The sequence below is a fragment of the Myiozetetes cayanensis genome, unplaced genomic scaffold (genome assembly GCF_022539395.1).
Source record: "Myiozetetes cayanensis isolate MyiCay16 unplaced genomic scaffold, myiCay2020 scf17, whole genome shotgun sequence".
Lineage (NCBI taxonomy): Eukaryota > Metazoa > Chordata > Aves > Passeriformes > Tyrannidae > Myiozetetes > Myiozetetes cayanensis.
Window position 1 is genome coordinate 7,560,746 of NW_026087378.1, and position 18,123 is coordinate 7,578,868.

The window sequence follows — 18,123 nt, forward strand, 5'->3', positions numbered from 1 at the left end:
TCCCAGCCCTGCCAGGCAGGCACTGTCTGTTTCTGTCCCTTTTTACAGCTGTGTCCTGCTGCTCCTCAGTGTGACCATCCCACTGCTCACATGTGGCACAGCCTGAGCACCCAGCCCAGCCCCAGCCACTTTCCATCACTCCTCTTTTCCCCATCTCATCTTTGATGGGGTTTTGCACTCCTGTAGCTGGCAGTAGGAAGATGTGTCACCGCTGCCCAGATCTGGGTAATGCCAGGAGGCATTTGGCTTCCCATAGCCAGCTCCTGCCCCTGGCGGAACCTTCCAGTAGATTAGCAAGACAATCTCCCTTACAATTGCTCATCACTGCAAGAGCTGCAATTATTAATGACCGTTCCAGCTGTCAGAGCAGAGCAGGAGGAGAACACCCGCTTCCCCACACCCGCTGCCCTCGAGCCCGTTCCAGGCGGAGGTGCCGGCACAGCCTCACACCCATCCTCCGGGACAGCAGCTGCATCGTGTGAGCGAACGCTTGGCTGCTCCATGCCGGAGAACGCCCAGAGCCGGTGCACGTGGCCCACGCGTGTCCCATGACTTCTTGTCCCCTGTGCAGGACTCGGGGCCAGGGCACAACAGGGACCAGAGGACACTGCCAGGTAAGTGGGGACTACCAGGGTGAGACCCCTGCCCCATTTTGCCCCTCAGATTAGTTACTGCCTCTGTTAGTGATCCTGCCTGCTACAAACACAGAGGGATGACCCAGGCAGCCTAAGGGGTCCAGCCCGGGCTGGCGCGGGTAGAGGAGGAGAAATCCGAGGCGAAGATTTTCCCTGGAAAGCTGGAAGGAGCTGAGTCAGGCCCCAGGGGGGAGCAGGATGAGGGCAGAGCATGACCTTCCCAGCTGGCTGCACCTCGCTCGGCAAAACCGCAGGCCTGGAGACAGCCGGCACTCGCAGAGACGTGTTTATTAAAGGCACTAAAAGCACCGTGGCTACATCAGTGCAGCCCGACTGGAGGGTGTGTGGGGGAGGACATCGACGGGCCCAGGACGGTGGTGGCAGAGCACTCTTTGGTAGGAAGCTGTGCCCAAGCCTTGCAGGAGCAGACGGCCAGCTGGCCATCAGCACACGCTGCCAGCTCAGGGCTGGGGCACACCAGGCTGGGGGTGCTGCCGGCTTCAGGGGAGCAGTGGGCTGGCAAGGCACAGACTCTCATTGGAATGCAGCCAGGGCAGGAAGCCACTGCAGCAGTTTGTGGGGTGACTGGGGCGTTGCTGTGGGCAGGGGAGCAGGGCTGGGTTTCCAGCCCCATGTACTAAGCACACAGCAGGGAACGTGAGGAAGAGTGTGGCAGGGGGCTGGTCCTCACCCACTCAGGGATGTGATAGGAATATCCCTGCCCCAGCACTGAGCTGCCAGGCAGCAAGGGAGCAGCCTGGCTGTGCCAGAGCATCCCTGATTCCAACCTCGGCACAGCTGTGCCCACTATGCTGCGTGGTTCAGGGGCAGGAGATCCATGCAGTGTCCCCTTCCCAGGGCTCCTAGGGCCAGTCAGGAAGCACAGAAGAAGCCACCCAGCTATAAGGGCTCTGCACCCAGCACTGTCTCCAGCTGAATTCAGGCCAGGAGCTGCCAGGAAAGAGGCAGGAGCAAGGGGAAGGGCCAAGGGCCCAGCCTGGCTCCCTGGAGGCATCAGGATGGGGGGAGAGGAGCATGCAGGGCCAGGGGCACGTATGGGCACAGCTGAACTTCCACCCCTCACACATGGGAGAAAGCATGACTCTTGCAGAGCGGCTTGTCCTTCTTGGAGTAGAACGTCTTCCCTTCCAGGTTGGTCTGGCAGATCTGGGGAGGAGAGTACAGGTGGTCAGGTCAGGGGGGCTGAGTCAGCCTCCAGGTCTCCCCCACCCCCAAAGCCCAGCACTGGTGTCACACAAGGTACCATGGACCAAAAGGCTCAGAGCCAATTCCCAAGCCCCCAGCACAGAGCCAAGTAGGGAAAACCTTGTGGCCACAGGGTCCCTGTGCTGCTGGTGTGCCCCATGCAGGGCGTGACTGTCGGGGAGAGACACAGGCACAAGTCTCACCGCACAGACGAAGCAAGTGTCGTGCCAGCTGAACCCCAGCGCCTCCAGGAACCGGTCCCCAGCATCGATCTTGAAGTCACAGCCGCGGCACTTGGTGCCAAACATCTTCTCGTAGTCTGTGTGGAGAGGTAGAGCCCAGGTCAGCGTTTCTCTGCACCACAGCCCCTCATCTCGGGGGAGAAGGGCTGCAGCTCAGCCGGGATCCCACAGGCACAGCCTGGGGCCAACCTGCTGCCAGTCCCGAGGGGACGATGCCCCAGACACCCAGGCAAAGTGCCTGTGCCGTGCAGGTGGCCTGGCCACCACAGGGCTGCAGGGAGGAGGCAAACCTCATCTCCCAGGGTGCAGCACTCGCTTTGATGTACATCCTCCCTCATCACCATGACAACACAGGAGCGATGGCACTACCGGGAGGACTGGGATAGAGAGCTCAGGGCTGCAGGAGCTCCCCATGGCCCAGAGCAGCTCACCCCCCCAACCCCTGTGGGCAGCTGCTGAGCCCCAACAGTGCACCAGGGCCACATGGGGTGACACATGGGGTCCCTGGGTCCTACCTCTCTCGCAGTAGGGCTGTCCCTCCTCCATGTAGAAGGCTCGGTTGCGGATGGGAGTTTTGCAGGCATTGCAAGTGAAGCACTGCACGTGCCAGGTCATCTTCAGCGCATGCATGACCTCCTGGAGGGGAGAGACTGTCAGCCAGGAGCAGGACCACCCAGGGCAGGAAGGGACAAGGGATCCCATGGGTTGGGATCACGGTGGGAAGGGACAGAGCCAGGCACCCGTAGGTGAGCAGGGAGCAAGGACAGGAGGCGCAGGACAGGCTGAGGGACACTCACCCCAGTGATCTTCTTCTTGCACTTGGCACAGCTGGGCGCGTAGCGTGTGTCGTAGCACTTTGGGCAGAAGATGGAGCCTTTCTCCTCGAAGAAGCCGCCCTCATCCAGCACCTTCCTGCACTGGCAGCAGATGAACTCCTCGGGATGGTAATAATGTCCCAGTGCCACCAGGTACCGTCCCCTGCAGCAGGACAGAGCCACGTCAGCCACGCTGGGGCCCAGGATGCTGGCAGGGGGTGGCGGTGGCCAGGGCTCACCTGATGACCTTGTTGCACTTGTAGCAGAGGGGGGTGCAGCCGGGCCCCTCGGGGGCCTGCTGGGCCGCCTGCACGATGGAGCTGCGGTTCTGCATGGGGGTCGGCGTGGCCGGCTGGCTGTGCTTGCTCACCACCGTGCTCGTCTTGTCCGGGGCGTAGCGCTCGGCGAACGACGGGTCCACAGCCCAGGGTGGGCGGCTGGTGGGGCCGGGAGTGGCAGTGGGGGTCCTGGGGGCTGCATGCACACAAAAGTCTCTACAACAGTCCTGATCCCTCTGCAGCTCCCTCCCAGAACCTGTGGCTGGGCGAGTGGCATCCCCCAGCAGCCCCACTCCTCTCCTAAAAAGCCCAGAGATGTTTTGCTCACCCAGGCCCGGCTCAGTCTTCATCGCTGCTCCTGGAGATGGGTCCGACACGGAGACCTGGCTACAGAACACGCAGTTAATCCAGCCTGCCCCACTCTGCTGCCCAGAGGGTGCAGGCAGGGCCCCCCAACCCAACAAGCAGGCAGGACTTGGCCAAGCCCCCGTGCCCAGCCAGTAGCTGGTTTGGTGATGAGGTACCATCAGCCCTGCCAAGACACAGCACCCCTGGGGTGTCTGGTACCTGCTGTGGTGGTCTGAAGAGCAGTAGGAGGGAGGGATCTGGGCTGCTTCAGACTGACCAGGGACCCTGGGGACCCCACAGACTCTGGCTGCCTGCTCACACGTGGTGATCACTCACAGTCACACTGGGGTGCAGAGGGGCTTGAACCCAACTTGATGCAGGAAGCCCTGGGGCCCAACTCAGCAGATTTGGGGACAAGCAGGGAAAGCCAGGGCCAGAGAGGTACAGCCCACCCGAGAGATGGGACAGGGACCGAGGGAGAGCCTGTGGCTCTGTGCCTCTTCAGGGCAAACACAAGAAACCGATGGTTACAAACCCGGGAGCTTTTACTAGTGGGAGAGCAAACTGGACAGAGCTGGGACACGAGGGCCACAGCACCAGGGCAGAAGGCATCACAGACAGGTGAAGGTAAAAAAATGGGGTGCGGTGCACTGCTCCTGCCCAGCTTCATGGAGCAAGGAAGAGCCCTGGTTCCCTTCCCTGCCCCACACAGGGAGAAGCAGGTGACACCCACCAGCTCTGCCCAGCTGCCCCACGCCAGGCCCATAGGACACCATGCCTCAGGTGCAGGTGCTGCCCAAACATCAAAACACCCCAGCAGGATTTTGCCAGTGCCATCAGCCACCCCAAAACTGCTGTTTCTGGGACACGACAGCACAGCTCAGCATTCCCTGCTGAGGTGCAACAATGCCCAACGGGTCCTGCCCAGGACATGCAGCCCCACAGGGCTCCTGCTGCCACACACACCCCTTACCTGGGCTTCCTAACAAACACCTCATCATGATCCTCCACTGAGCGCAGCAGGAGAAAAAGGAGGAAACAGAGTCAGTCTGCAGAGATCAAGGCCAGGCACAACAGAAGGGGAAAGGGAAGGGAGGAAAACTGACCTCCCCACCTGCCATCCCTCTGCTCCAAGGCACAGCCCTGCCCAGCCATGGGGCAGAGCACAGCCCCAGACCAGTGGCACCACCACGAGCCCACATACAGCCCCGAGCAGCTCCCGCTGGCTCAGCTGCCCATGGGGACCACATGGGGCCAAGAACAACACTACAGTGCCACAACACAGCCCCTGTTGGGCTCTGGCAACCCAGGCAAAGTCCATCACCCCCAGCCAGCGCCAGGCCCTGCAGGAACTCACTGCCATCTGTGCCCGTCAGCTGGGCCAGTTTGCGGAAGGAGCGGGACTGGGAGGTCCCGGTGCGGGGCTGCCAGTCCTCAGCGTCCTCTAACATCCGCAGCTTCCCAGGGTCACACCCGGGGCTTCTGGGGGGCTCCAGCAGCTGAGGGGACTGCCTGTGAGTGACAGAGGGCAGGAGCTCAGCCAACACCAAGCACAGACCCTGCTTCACCACAGGGTAGTGCTCCCAAAGGTGCCCTGGCACATGCCAACACCTCTGCCAGACCCTGGCACTCACCGCTGCTCCACCATGCCCCAGCTGGACCCACGGGCATCCCTGTGGCATCGAGAAAACGGCGGCACAACAGTCAGTGGTTGACCCATAGCTCAGTCCATCCCTCACATACACACCCACAGCCTCAGAGATACATGAGCCTCATGGAAATGTTGACAGCATTCACTCCTGACCAGCCTTGCAGCCATTCCATGGCCCCACAGGACATCAAGCCCCAGGACTAGTTGCTGCCCAGTGCCTCCCAACACTCCAATCAAGGCGCTGTCAGTGCCACCAGCCACCCCCACTCACTGTGTCCAGCACCCAGTGCTGCATCTCAGTCTCCTCAGCTGGGTGCCAGCAGTGCCCAGAGGTCCTGCCTGGCACAGGGACACCATTTGAGGACACCTGTATGGCATATGTGTCCAGGCAGGACCCTCCCAAGGTGAGTCAAAGCAGTGGCTGAGCACTGGTAGTGCCTGTTGTGGGCTGAGGGAAGGGGGGGTCTGTGGCTCTGCCAACAGGTCAGTTCTGGGAGAGGATGGAGAGGGAGACAAGAAACCACTACAGGGTAAAGAGCTTCCTGAGAGTCACCACAAGCAGCGAGGGTGAGGGCAAATGAGCTGGTGGTACTCACCCAGCTCAGTCTATCCACCTGGCAGCTCCATACCAAGCTCAAGGGACAATGTGCCCCAACTGCAGGTACTACCCAGCACCTCCCTACATTGCATAACCAGGTTTCCCAGTGCCATCAGACTCCTCCACTACCCACATGCCCAAAAAGCTAAGGTGCAGCTCAGCATCCCCAGCTCAGAGCCAGAAGTGCCCAGACACCTGCCTGGGACATGCAGCCCCTGCACACGCTCCCCTTACCTGGGCTTTTTAACAAGCTCATCCTCACCATCCTCCACTGAGCGCAACATGAGAGAAAGGGGGAGACGGACTCAGTCTGCTGCAATCAAGGCCCAGGCACAACAGGAAGGGAAAGGGCAAGGAAAAGGAAAAGGAGGAAAACCGACCTCCCCACCCACCATCCCCTTACCCCATTGCACAGCCCTGCCCAGCCATGGGGCAGAGCACAGCCCCAGACCAGTGGCACCACCACGAGCTCACACACAGCCCTGGGCAGCTCCCGCTGGCTCAGCTGCCACAGAGGGGTGGTTTGGAGCCAAAACCAAAGCCCTGGTGTCACATCACCCCACAGGCTCTGCCAGATTCTGGCTACCCCAACACAGTCCATCACCCCCAGCCAGCGCCAGGCCCTGCAGGAACTCACTGCCATCTGTGCCCGTCAGCTGGGCCAGTTTGCGGAAGGAGCGGGACTGGGAGGTCCCGGTGCGGGGCTGCCAGTCCTCAGCATCCTCTAACATCCGCAGCTTCCCAGGGTCACACCCGGGGCTTCTGGGGGGCTCCAGCAGCTGAGGGGACTGCCTGTGAGTGACAGAGGGCAGGAGCTCAGCCAACACCAAGCACAGACCCTGCTTCACCACAGGGTAGTGCTCCCAAAGGTGCCCTGGCACATGCCAACACCTCTGCCAGACCCTGGCACTCACCGCTGCTCCACCATGCCCCAGCTGGACCCACGGGCATCCCTGTGGCATCAGAAAAAACAGCAGCACAACAGTCAGTGGTTGATCCATGGCTCAGCCTGTCCCTCCCACATGCACTCAGTCCCACGGAGGCACAAACCATGTGAAAATGCTGGCAGCAGTGACTCCCAACCAGCCTTGTAGGTGCTCCACAGGCACATGGGACACAATGCCCAAGACTAGTTGCTGCCCAGCAGCTCCCAACACCCCTGCAAGGTGCTGTCAGCGCCATCAGCCATCCCTACCCACTGTGTCCAACACACAGTGCTGCACTTTGGCCTCCCCAGCTCTGTGCCAGCAGCGTTCAGAGGGTCCTGCCTGCACATCTCACAGGGAGACACCCTGCTTGGGGACAGCCTGTCTGACAGGTGGGTGCCCAGGCAGGACCCCCCTGAGGTGATAGTCAGAGCAGTGGCTGAGCACTTGTGGTGCCTGTTGTGCAGCTCTGGAAACAGCACGAGTCTGGGAGAGGACCCAGAGGGAGAAAAGAATCCGCACAGAGCAGAGAGCATCCCCAGAGTGACTGCAAGCTGAGAGGATGAAGCAGCCAGGTGGGCTGAGCCCGAGGTGGGCACCCTGTGGATCCTGCTGCCACCAATTCACATGCTCCCCTTACCTGGGCTTTTTATCAAGCTCCTCCTCACCATCCTCCACTAAGTGCAACAGGAGAGAAAGGGGAAATGGAGTCAGTCTGCAGCAACCGAGACCCACTCATAGAAGGAAGGAAAGGAAGGAAAAAACACCCTCTCCTCCTGCTGCCCCCTACCCCAATGCACAGTCCTGCCTGACCATGAGGCAGAGGATGGCACCAGACCAGTGGCACCACCACGAGCCTGCACACAGCCCTGGGCAGCTCCCACTGGCTCAGCTGCCACAGAGGGCCCACATGGGGCCAAAACCAATGCCCCACTGCCACAACACACCACAGCTTTTATCTGGTTCCAAATGCTCCAGCAAAGCCGAGCACACCTGGCTGGTCAGCCAGTGCCAGGCCACGAGGGAACTCACTGCTGTCTGCGCCCACCAGCCGGGCCAGTTTGCGGAAGGAGCGGGACTGGGAGGTCCAGGTGTGGGGCTGCGAGTCATCAATGTCCTGCAACATCCGCAGCTTCACAGGGTCACACACGGGGCTGCTGGGGGGCTCCAGCAGCTGAGGGGGCTGCCTGTGAGTGACAGAGGGCAGGAGCTCAGCCAACACCAAGCACAGACCCTGCTTCACCACAGGGTAGTGCTCCCAAAGGTGCCCTGGCACATGCCAACACCTCTGCCAGACCCTGGCACTCACCGCTGTTGCCCTGTACCCCAGCTGGACCCATGGGCATCCCTGTGGTATCAGAAAGAACGGTGGCATAACAGTCAGTGATTGACCCGTGGCTTAGCCCGTCCTTCCTGTATGCCCCCACCGCATCAGGGATACACAAGCCTCATGGAAATACCATCAGCATTCACTCCTGACCAGCCTTACAGCCATTCCACAGCCCCCCAAAACATTGTACTCCAGGTCCAGTCCTGCCCAGGAACTCCCAACACCCCAATCAAGGTGTTATCAGTGCCACCAGCCACCCTCACCCACTGTGTCCAGCATACAGTGCTGCATCTCAGCCTCCCCAGCTCTGTGCCAGCAATGCCCAGCAGGTCCTACCCAGCACAGGGACACCCCATTTGGGGACCCTGTCTGGCAGGTGGGTGTCTGGGCAGGACCCTCCCAAGGTGATGGTCAGCAGTGGCTGAGCACTGGCGGTGCCTGTTGTGGGGTGAGCATGGGGCTGGCTCTGCAGCTCCGCCAGCAGCTCATCTCCAGGGGCATGGAGAAGAGAGAGACCTGAGGGTGGAGGACAAGGAGAGGAGAGAAGAAAGAACAACAGGGCAGAGAGCTTCTCTAGAGTGACTGCAAGCTGTGAGGATGAAGCAACCAGGTGGGCTGAGCCCGGGGTAGGCACCTTGTAGCTCCTACTGCCACTTCAGCACACGCTCCCCTTACCTGGGCTTTTTAACAAGCTCATCCTCACCATCCTCCACTGCACACAACAGGAAAAAAAGGGAAAGATGGAGTCAGTCTGTGGCAACCAAGGACCAGGCACAGCAGGAAGGGAAAGCAGGAAAACTGACTCCCCCCACCTGCCATCCCCTCACCCCATTGCATAGCCATGCCCGGTCATGGGGCAGAGCACAGCCCCAGACCAATGGCACCACCACGAGCTCACACACAGCCCCGGGCAGCTCCCGCTGGCTCAGCTGCCCTCAAGGGGGCCAAAACCAAACCTTTAGTGCCCCATCACCCCACAGGCTCTGCCAGATTCTGGCTACCCCAGTCCATCACCCCCAGCCAGTGCCAGGCCCTGCAGGAACTCACTGCCATCTGTGCCCGTCAGCTGGGCCAGTTTGCGGAAGGAGCGGGACTGGGAGGTCCCGGTGCGGGGCTGCCAGTCCTCAGCGTCCTCTAACATCCGCAGCTTCCCAGGGTCACACCCGGGGCTTCTGGGGGGCTCCAGCAGCTGAGGGGGCTGCCTGTGAGTGACAGAGGGCAGGAGCTCAGCCAACACCAAGCACAGACCCTGCTTCACCACAGGGTAGTGCTCCCAAAGGTGCCCTTGTCAAACCACCGCACTCACCACTGCTCCACTGTGCCCCAGCTGGACCCGTGGGCATCCCTGTGGTATTGGAGAAAAGGGTAGCACAACACTCAGTATTTGACCAGCGCTCAGCCCATCCCTCACGAATGTGCTCCAGCACAAGGAGAAGTCGGCGACACTCACCCAGCTCTGCCCAGCGACTCCATGCCAGGCTCATGGCACACTGTGCCCCAGGTCCAGGCAATGCCTGGAACCTCAGAGCACCCCCAGCAAGGTGTTGCTAGTGCCATCAGCCTTCTCCAGATACCATTTGTTTAAATAGCAATGGCAGAGATTGGTCTCCCCAGCTTGGTGCCAGCAGTGCCCAGAGGGTCCTACCCGGCACAGGACATCCCGCCTGGCTGGTGGGTGTCCAGGCAGGACCCTCCCAAAGCGACAGTCAGAGCAGTGGCTGAGCACTGGCAGTGCCCACGGTGGGTTCAGTGTAGGGCAGGCTCTGCAGCTCCACCAAACGCTCGGCTCTGGGAAGGGGAGAGGATGGAGGAGGAGGAAACAAGAAAGAGCAACAGGGCAAAGAGCATCCCCAGAGTGACTGCAAGCTGTGAGGACGAAGCAGCCAGGTGGGCTGAGCATCTTGTGGCTCCTGCTGCCACTTGAGCACACACTCCCCTTACCTGGGCTTTTTAACAAGCTCATCCTCACCATCCTCCACTGAGTGCAACATGAGAGAAAGGGGGAGACAGAGTCAGTCTGTGGCAACTGAGGTTCAGAGATAAAAGAAATGGAAAAGGAACAGGAAAGGGAAAACGCCCTCTCTTCCAGCCACCCACCTGCCTCATTGCACAGCCCTGCCCAGCCATGGGGCAGAGCACAGCCCCAGACCAGTGGCACCACCACGAGCCCACACACAGCCCCGGGCAGCTCCCACTGGCTCAGCTGGCCCACAGGGGCCACATGGGGCCAAAACCAACACTCAAGTGCCACAATGCCCCACAGCAACTCACTGCTGTCTGCGCCCACCAGCCGGGCCAGTTTGCGGAAGGAGCGGGACTGGGAGGTCCAGCTGTGGGGCTGCGAGTCATCAATGTCCTCTAACATCCGCAGCTTCACAGGGTCGCACACGGGGCTGCTGGGGGGCTCCAGCAGCTGAGGGGGCTGCCTGTGAGTGACAGAGTCATCTGTCAAATCTGACAGATCTCACGGCATCACTTCCCTGGGGCTGCCCCACACCTCCCCTGGCAAAGAACCACAGCACACCAGTACTCAAGACACCACACGTTGCCTTACTCCCCACCCCTCTACTTCTCCCCAGTAAAGACCTGGCTCATGAAGGACCGACTTTGGACTGACCACCATTCCTGACAGTCTTATAATGGCCCCAAGGGCCAGAAGGAGAAAGGACAGAGCAAGAATAAGCCAAGGCCAAAAAACGACCATCAGGGGAACTGCACCAGAGCCTAGTGACTGCCCATGGCATGCCACCTGCCCCTGGGCAGGGTGCCTAGCACAGCCCATCAGCCCTTGTCTGGCCGAGCCACATCTTGGGGAGCAGGGAAGGGATCACACACAAGGACACTCCAGGGCCCCAGCAACTGGTAGAGACAGACAGCACTTGCCCTTCAGGCTGAGGACAGTTTGCTGCCAAAAGTGACCCACCCAGATGGGCAGAGCAGCATGTGCTGCCCGTCCCCAGGCTGGCCCTGCCCAGGGGAACAGGGCAATAGCAGGGAAGAGGCATGCAGGGAGGATAGAGAGAACAGGCAAAAGGCTTACTGACTTGTCAAGGCTCAGCACCTGTAGGGAGAGGGAAAGAGAAAGGGAGGAGAGAAAGAAAGAAAAAGGAAGGTGAAATTAGACCTGCAGCACCCAAGAAGTTTCCAGAGTTCACCTATGGCCTACATTAGTCCCCTTACCCCTGAGACTCACACCCAGCTCGCCCAGGGCTGGGAGCACACCGGGGCACAGGGGCAGATGCCAATGGACCAGACTGTGCTCCCTCAACCCTGAGAACAGGCCTGGGTGCCCAGGGCAGCCAGTGTCACATCCCACTCCATTGCCCAGTTCCAGGGCACTACAGTAGCTCTCTCAGGAGGGACCAGGAGATGCCAGACACAGGCAGCTGAGCAGAGCTGGGTGAGGATGGTGCTGCGCAGTGCTGGGGGGCTTCACGCTGCCCACCCTATGCCGGCAGCCAGGGGACCAGCAGGACATCCCCAGGTAGCCACTGTTTCCCTGCTGCTGCAGATGCCAGCCAGAGTCCTGCTACAGCCGCTGTGTCATGTCTTGCAGGACACAGGCTGACACATCCCTGAGCTAGATCAGCACGAGTGTGGCTGTGTGTCCCTGAGTGCAACAGTCCTGTTGTGCCACCTCAGCACCAGCCACCGGAGACCCCGGCACGGCCACTCTCACCCACTCTCACCCACTCCCACCCATGGTGTCTGGCATGCAAGGCGCAGCAGGGCTGGGCAGCGGGCTCCCCCCAGTCCTCAGGGAGCAGGATGGACAGCAACATACCCATTGTGCTGGGGGGTGCAGGCTGGCGCCAGGGGCGCGTACGTCACGGGTTTCGTCACCAGCCCGGGCCGTGGGTTCGGAGGCGAGCCAGCCCCAAAGGGCCGAGCTGTTTTGTTGAGGGCGGTGCTGGGAGCGAAGTTATATTTCAGGGGTTCAGAGCAGGGGAGTGAGTCCTGAGCGAGACAAAACACACAGACACGGGCTCACACGTCAAGCAGCATGCAAGGGGCAGCCCCGGGCCAGGCAGCGCAGCAGGCAGCCAGGTAGGAAAGCTGGAGAGCACGTGCACCTCAGACACTGGGCTCTGTCAGGCTGGCACCGCTCTCCACAGGGTAGCCAACCCAGTGACAGCAGGTCACAAACCCAGCCTGAGGGTCGTTGGAGGATTAGTAGGTGCCCCAGACACTTGCTGCTGCCCATGGCAGGGCGGTGCATGCACACACACCCATCGCAACCATCCTGTGGCACAAAGCTGAACCCATGTAGGCAGTTTCCATCCAGGAGCCACTGGTCACCAGCCCCAGTCCTGCCTCCCTGTGCCAGGGCACTCCCCAGCACCAGCAAACATGGTGCTGCAGCTGCCCAGTCTCCTCCCCTGCACTGACCCCTCTGTACCCCTGCCCAAGCCCGGCACAAGCAGGGGAACAGCCTGGACCAAGCTGCCTTCTGGGCAGACACAGCTCTCTCTGATTCTCCACAGTGCCAGAGGTCAGAGCTGCTACTCCAGCAGGGTTATCTAGACCTCCAAATGCACCCCAGTCCCCTAAAATCCTGTGAGCCCCAGGAGCAAAGTCTATTTATCCATCTACACTCAGAGATTCCCTTCCCTTGAGATGAGGTTGAGCTGCCACTGCAGCACCAGGAGCGACACGTACCTTCTGCGGCTTCCCCAGCTGGTTCTGGGCTCTGCAAGAGAGGAGACAGATAGGCAGGTGCTGGAACTGGCCCAGGCACTGCTGGGACATTGGTACCTCAGGGATGCAACAACCACCCAAGGGGAGCCATGGCCCGCTGGCACTGCCCTGTGGCTCACAGCCAGGCTAAGCCCCATCCAGCCAAGCTGAGCCCTCAGACCCAGCCAGGGGTTGCCCAGCTCTGAGCTGGATCAGTGATGGCAGGATATGGAGATGCTGGGAGATGGCCCTGGCTCTGCTTTGGCCACATCAGGAACCCATGTTTGCAGGACCCATGATTCCTACCTGCTCAGGGTGAGGCAGAGCCTGTCCCCACAGGCACGGATCCTGTTCTGGGCCTCAATGTGTGTCATGGCACTGGTGCTCTCCCCGTCGATGTACAGCACCCAGTCGCCCACTCCCACGCCAGCCTGAGCCGCCTTCCCACCTGGAGTCAGCTGCAAGACAGAGAGAATTAGGGAGAGCTGAAACAGCCAAGTGCTGGCTCAGGAGTAGAGGGATGTCCTCATCCTTATGAAGGTAGGGGTCTGTTGGGACTCAGGCTCTCCAGCCCAGCACAGGATACCCACACAGGCCTAACCCTGGGGGAGGTGGGAACACCCAGCTCATTCCTCATTTTCCAGTGCATGAGCCCAGAGCAGCTGCTTCCTCTTGGCAGCAGCAGCGAGCAAAGCAGTACCCCTGGGCACTGCCCAGCCCCTGCCCTCTGGCATGGCTGGGGACTATGCCAGCACCCTAGAGCCTCATCCTCATGAGGCCAAACACGGAGGCGGTGCTGGCTCAGCCTCGGCAGGAAGCCCAGCTACCCCTCAGAGCCATCCCTGTGGTCCCGGGCAGGAAGGGAGCACAGTGAGTCAGGGCCCTTTGGGCAGCCCACATCTCACTGCAAACCACAGGCATGTCCAGCCCTTCGCCTGGGGCAAGGGGGGGGGTCAGGGGAGGCACCCCTTGGGCACTCCCCCAGCCGCCCAAGCTCCATGCTCCCGTCCCATTCCCAGCAGGCGCAGACATTACCTCATTCCCACAGAGGAGCAGGAGCCCTCCCAAGGCAGGGAGACAACCGCCCCCACCCACGCTGCTCCCCCAGACATCGCCCCGCCGGGACAGCCGAGAGCACGGCCACAGGTTCTCCTTCCCGGCCACAGTGCCAGGGATGCGCCTTGCCCCCGCTGGGGCTCCGTGGCACGGGTCTACGTCAGCCCCGTGCTGGGAAGTGGAGGCTGTCCTGCCCTCCCCTCCCACCAGGGATGCACAGCCAGAGGCGAGCAGGGCCCGGAGTACCACACAGCTCCCAGGCACTGACAGACAGACAGACAGATGTGGGCAGGGTGTAGCCATTCCTGCTCCTCCAGCATGGAAGAACTCGAGGCGCTTGGACCCGGACCAAGTATTTCCTCAAGTCCTGTTCGACATGAACATAAAAGGAGCGAGCCAGATTCCCAGCACTGTCAGAGGGCTGAAAAATCCCTGCCGCTGAGTCCTGGCCCCTCCTTGCCCGTGCGCAGAGCCTGGCTCACCCCAGAGCCACATTCCCCTTCCCTGCGCCAACACTGCCGCTCCACGTGAGGCCAAACCCTATAGCCGGGTTGGATGTGGCTCGGTTCTTCCTGCACCCCGCTTCCACCCCTCAGCCCAGTGCCTGCTCCTCCTGACCAGCACAGGAGGGTGCCCTGGGCAGCAGCGGTGCTGGCTGGCAATGCCGCTGCAAGCCCCGGCTTGCTGCCCTGGAGGGCTGGGGAAGGCGCGGGGTGGTTGTGTGGGTTTGGAGGCAGGAGCAGTAGCTTGGAAAGGTTTTCACACGGCTGGCTGGGAAGGGGAGAGCACGTCAGGCTGCGTCACACAGCCTCACCCAGCCCGGTCAGCACTTCCCGTCCCCCTCCATGCTGGCATGTCAGGAAACTCCTGTGGCAGGTGCCAGCTGAGCCAGGAGCCGTAGCGGTGCCAGCCCTCCCGCTTCCCACCCAGGCCTGCTAACCTAAACCCAGGGTTTCCTTCCTCCCTTCTCCACCCAGCCAGTCCTTTGTTCCCTGCACCTCTGTCACCCTGCCCAGAGAGGTGCCCACCTGCCACCCCTTCCAGGGACCCCCAGGACAGAGCCCCACCCAGCACGGTGAGGAGAGGCTGGAAGGTACATCCCCCAGCACCATCCTGCCAACAGAACCAAGGGTCTCCCCTCTTCCCCAGCCGGCAGTTGCTGGGATGTGCCACACAGCACCCAGCTCCCCAGATGGCAGCCCTTGCCCTGGCTCTGCTGCAGGGACTGTGGCATACAGTCTGCCCCAGTGTCAGTACCCCAGCAGAGCCCCTTGCCACAGGAGGTCCTTGTGCAGGGGGCCATGGTGGCACCTCTTTTGTGTGTGGCCAGTGAGTCAGGCCAGCAGCCTGACAGCTCACCCAGTAGTGTCACAGTGAGGGATACAGCCAAGAGCCAGAGTACATGCCAGTGCTGCTTTCCCCCTAGGCTCCTCGGCTTCACAGAGCAGGACCCCACTGCAGCCCTCAAAGCTGGGGCAGGATGCTTCCTTCCACCCTGCTTTAGCAGGGCAAGTTCATGGGAAATGGTGGCCAAAGGCAGCAGTGTGCTCTGGGCAAGAACTCTGGGGCTAGGAATGTCTCTGGGGTGCAGAGCAGCGCAAGGCTCACCCCCTCCCATCAGACAGAGCACATCGTCCTGCCACACAGCCTGGTCTTAACAGAGAGCCCCCCAAAGCTGGCTACATCCCCTGGGAATGCCCTCACTGCTCCTGACGGCAGCACTGCCCAAGCCCCACCAAGTGCTGCTTCACAAGGCCCCTGCCCCGGGCTTTGGGAGGCTCCTCCATCCGACCAGACCCTTTGTTAAGCGCTGGCTCACAGCCAAGAGAAACATTTTTTAGAGAATAAACTCGCTGAAGCCTTCTCTGCATGCTCAGCAGAGATCAGCAGGCCCTGGGGCAGCGGTGCTGGTGACTCCAGCCTCACATGGTGCCCTAGGGGCCATCGTCCCTGCCTGGGTGCTGCAGAGATCCGTGTCCTCTGGGACAGGCATGCAGTGCCAAGCTCGTGCCGGGGACAGGGCCCCACGCAGCGTCCGGTGCCACGAGCAAAGTTGTCCTTCAAGAAGCAGCCTCCGTGCCAGCTGCCCGAGCGCCAGAGGCACAGGCATTGCAGTCACATTCCAAGGCTTATAAGGCAATTGCGTGGCCAGAGCTGTGGCCAGCACCCGCCCGTGGACAGACCTGGCCTGGTTGAGCATTGCACTGGGCACAGCTCAAACCTGAGGCCTCAGTCACAACCAGCTGTGGCACAACGGTTCTCCCTGGAGAAACAGAATAGTTTTGTGGAGGGAATCATGTCACTGTGCAGGAAGCAGCAGAAGCTTCCTCCTCTCCCTGCCCATTTCAGGGATGAGCTCAGGCACGGAGTTAGGAGCTGCGCAGTGGAAGGGAGGGCAGAAGGATGCTGGTTGGGTCCTGGGATGCCGATCCCAGCGTTGGGATGTGGATCAGGAAGGCAGTCCCACATCTCAGAGAGCAGATCCCCTCCCCCTGCGGTGGGCATGCTCCGGAAGGGGCCTCCCCTGCCCCCCTCTGCAGAGGCTGTGCAGCATTTCACATCTCTGCCGCAGTTCTCTGCCCGGAACACCCCCGTGCCGGGCTGCAGCTGATAAGGCACCAAGGAGGCTATGTGGAGCCAGGCAGAGCAGGATGCAGCACTCCTGGGGCCCCAACTCATCTGCATCCCCTGTAGGACTCCAGCTCAGCCTCCTGGACACTGCTGCCACAGCCTCCCTCCCACAGAGGCAGGAGGAAGGATGGGTGTCACCAGCTTCGGCTTCTCTTACCCTGGAGACGGAGAGCGGCATGCTGAAATCCTTCCCTCCCTGCAGCCTGAAGCCCCAGGGTGCCGGCCCGTTCAGCATCACCTTGTAGGACTCCATGTCGCCCATCTCTGCAAGGGAAGAGGGTGTGATCCTGGCATTAGGATTCATGGGAACAATGTAAGGAGAGCAGCTGAGGAGGGGGCCCAGCGTTTGGCAGGGCAGGACAGGAGGAGGCAGGGCACATTTCCAGCTGTAACTCCACCCTGACCATCCTACAATGTGGTTAGAGACGCACCCCAAATCCATCAGCATCTCCTTCAGGACGTCAGAGCTGAGGGGCCCAGGCTAACACTGACTAGCGCCAGAGAGTCAGGCACAACCCTGCTGCCACCCACAGTGGAGTGTCTGTGGGCTCTGTTCTCCTCCCAAACCTGGGCTGTGCTCTCCCTTGCAGTACCCCAGGAACTCACACTGCAGACAGCCCAGGCTGTTTAGATCGCAGAGAAGCAACAGCAGGTATGGAGGGATATGAACCAGAAGCGTTTTTGCCGGATGAATTAGCAGCAGCAGCAGCGCAGGAGCTGCGTGATGCCACCCGAGGCGCCTGGCAGAGCAGCCAGGCTGACACTCCAGCAGCCGGCTGAGCAGATGCTCCCTGGGAGCGAGTCCATCTCCAGGGCTTCGGCGGGAGGGAATCCCAGCGCTCCCCTGCCTGACAGCTGTCAGCCGGCCAAGGCTCCGGGCAGATGGGCCGGCACCAGCCTCTTGTCACCCCTCACCTGGAGCCGCCAGACCCCCGCGAAACGCCCCAGGACCTTCCTGCCAGGGTGGAGCGGGGTCGTCTGCGGGACTCCCCGCGCCCCGCACGGGCCGGCAGGGCGGCCGCAGGGCCGGGGGCCAGCGTGCCCCCGCTCTCCCTGGGCCGGTGCGGGCTATATAAGGCGTGTAAGACGACACCAGCCCGCTCCCTGCTCGGGAGGGCCGGGGGAAGAGCTGCGTGTCAGGCATTCCCGGCGCCCGGCAGCCGCGCAAGCCCGAGCGAGGCGCCGGGACGGGGCGGACACCCCGCACCCCTCCCGGCGGATCCGGGCCCGGCCGGACCGGGGGTCCCCAGCGCGCACAGCCCGGGCAGGCCCTCCTACTGCTGGGGAGCCCCCCTGCCCCGCGGAGGGCCACGCGACCCCTCCCCATCCCACAGCACCGCCCCTCCCGGGGATCGGGGCCGCCGGCTCTGCCCCGCACGGGCCCGACCCCGACCATCCCCCTTCGCCCCGACCCAGGCCCCAATCCTCCGTCCCTCGCGTCCCCATCCCCCCCGGAGAGGGCGGAGCTCCCCGCCGTGCCCAGGCCCCCCGCACTCACCCGCGGCCGCGGGGGCTCGGCGGAGCGGAGCCGAACGGAGCGGGCGGACACGGGACTCGAACCCGAGCACCACCCCGCCCGGCCCGGACCCGCCTTATGTAGCACCGGGACGGGGCGGGGCCAGTGGGTGGCTCGGCCAATCAGCGCGCTCACCTCTGCCCGGCGGGGCGGGCACGGCGGCGCCCCCTGGCGGAGAGGCGAGAGCTGCCCCCTCCGCAGCAGCGGCGGAGCC

The 18,123-nt window shown here is 62.0% G+C and overlaps 1 protein-coding gene across 20 annotated transcripts; it reads right to left on the bottom strand.

Annotated features, from left to right (window-relative positions):
• Positions 1-905: 905 nt before the first annotated feature.
• On the bottom strand, positions 906-17,979 carry PDLIM7 (PDZ and LIM domain 7). 20 transcript variants are annotated; one of them, XM_050312165.1, is made up of 22 exons: positions 17,892-17,979; positions 16,551-16,657; positions 13,013-13,164; positions 12,689-12,719; positions 11,074-11,090; positions 10,301-10,455; positions 8,705-8,741; positions 8,009-8,047; positions 7,732-7,886; positions 7,340-7,376; positions 6,688-6,726; positions 6,411-6,565; positions 6,008-6,044; positions 5,159-5,197; positions 4,882-5,036; positions 4,498-4,534; positions 3,505-3,563; positions 3,138-3,372; positions 2,881-3,061; positions 2,599-2,719; positions 2,045-2,160; positions 906-1,802 (listed from the first exon to the last, which is right to left on the bottom strand). In XM_050312165.1, the coding sequence occupies exons 2-22, from the start codon at positions 16,653-16,655 to the stop codon at positions 1,716-1,718; spliced, it is 1,989 nt and encodes a 662-aa protein (XP_050168122.1). In that variant the 5' UTR covers positions 16,656-16,657; positions 17,892-17,979; the 3' UTR covers positions 906-1,715. The 20 variants fall into 20 exon arrangements, with proteins under 20 accessions (XP_050168122.1, XP_050168121.1, XP_050168129.1 ...); XM_050312164.1 differs by lacking the exon at positions 8,705-8,741 and adding an exon at positions 9,971-10,007; XM_050312172.1 differs by lacking the exons at positions 8,009-8,047; positions 8,705-8,741; positions 10,301-10,455.
• Positions 17,980-18,123: the final 144 nt, after the last annotated feature.

What these genes read in the sequence shown, in the direction of transcription:
- PDLIM7 (XM_050312165.1), bottom strand. Translation starts at nt 16,655, where the DNA reads ATGGGCGACATGGAGTCCTACAAGGTGATGCTGAACGGGCCGGCACCC. An exon ending in TGGGGTACAGGGCAACAGCG is followed by an intron (nt 7,887 to 8,008) that starts GTGAGTGCCAGG and finishes TGTCACTCACAG; the next exon opens with GCAGCCCCCTCAGCTGCTGG. An exon ending in GAAGACTGAGCCGGGCCTGG is followed by an intron (nt 3,373 to 3,504) that starts GTGAGCAAAACA and finishes GTGTGCATGCAG; the next exon opens with CCCCCAGGACCCCCACTGCC.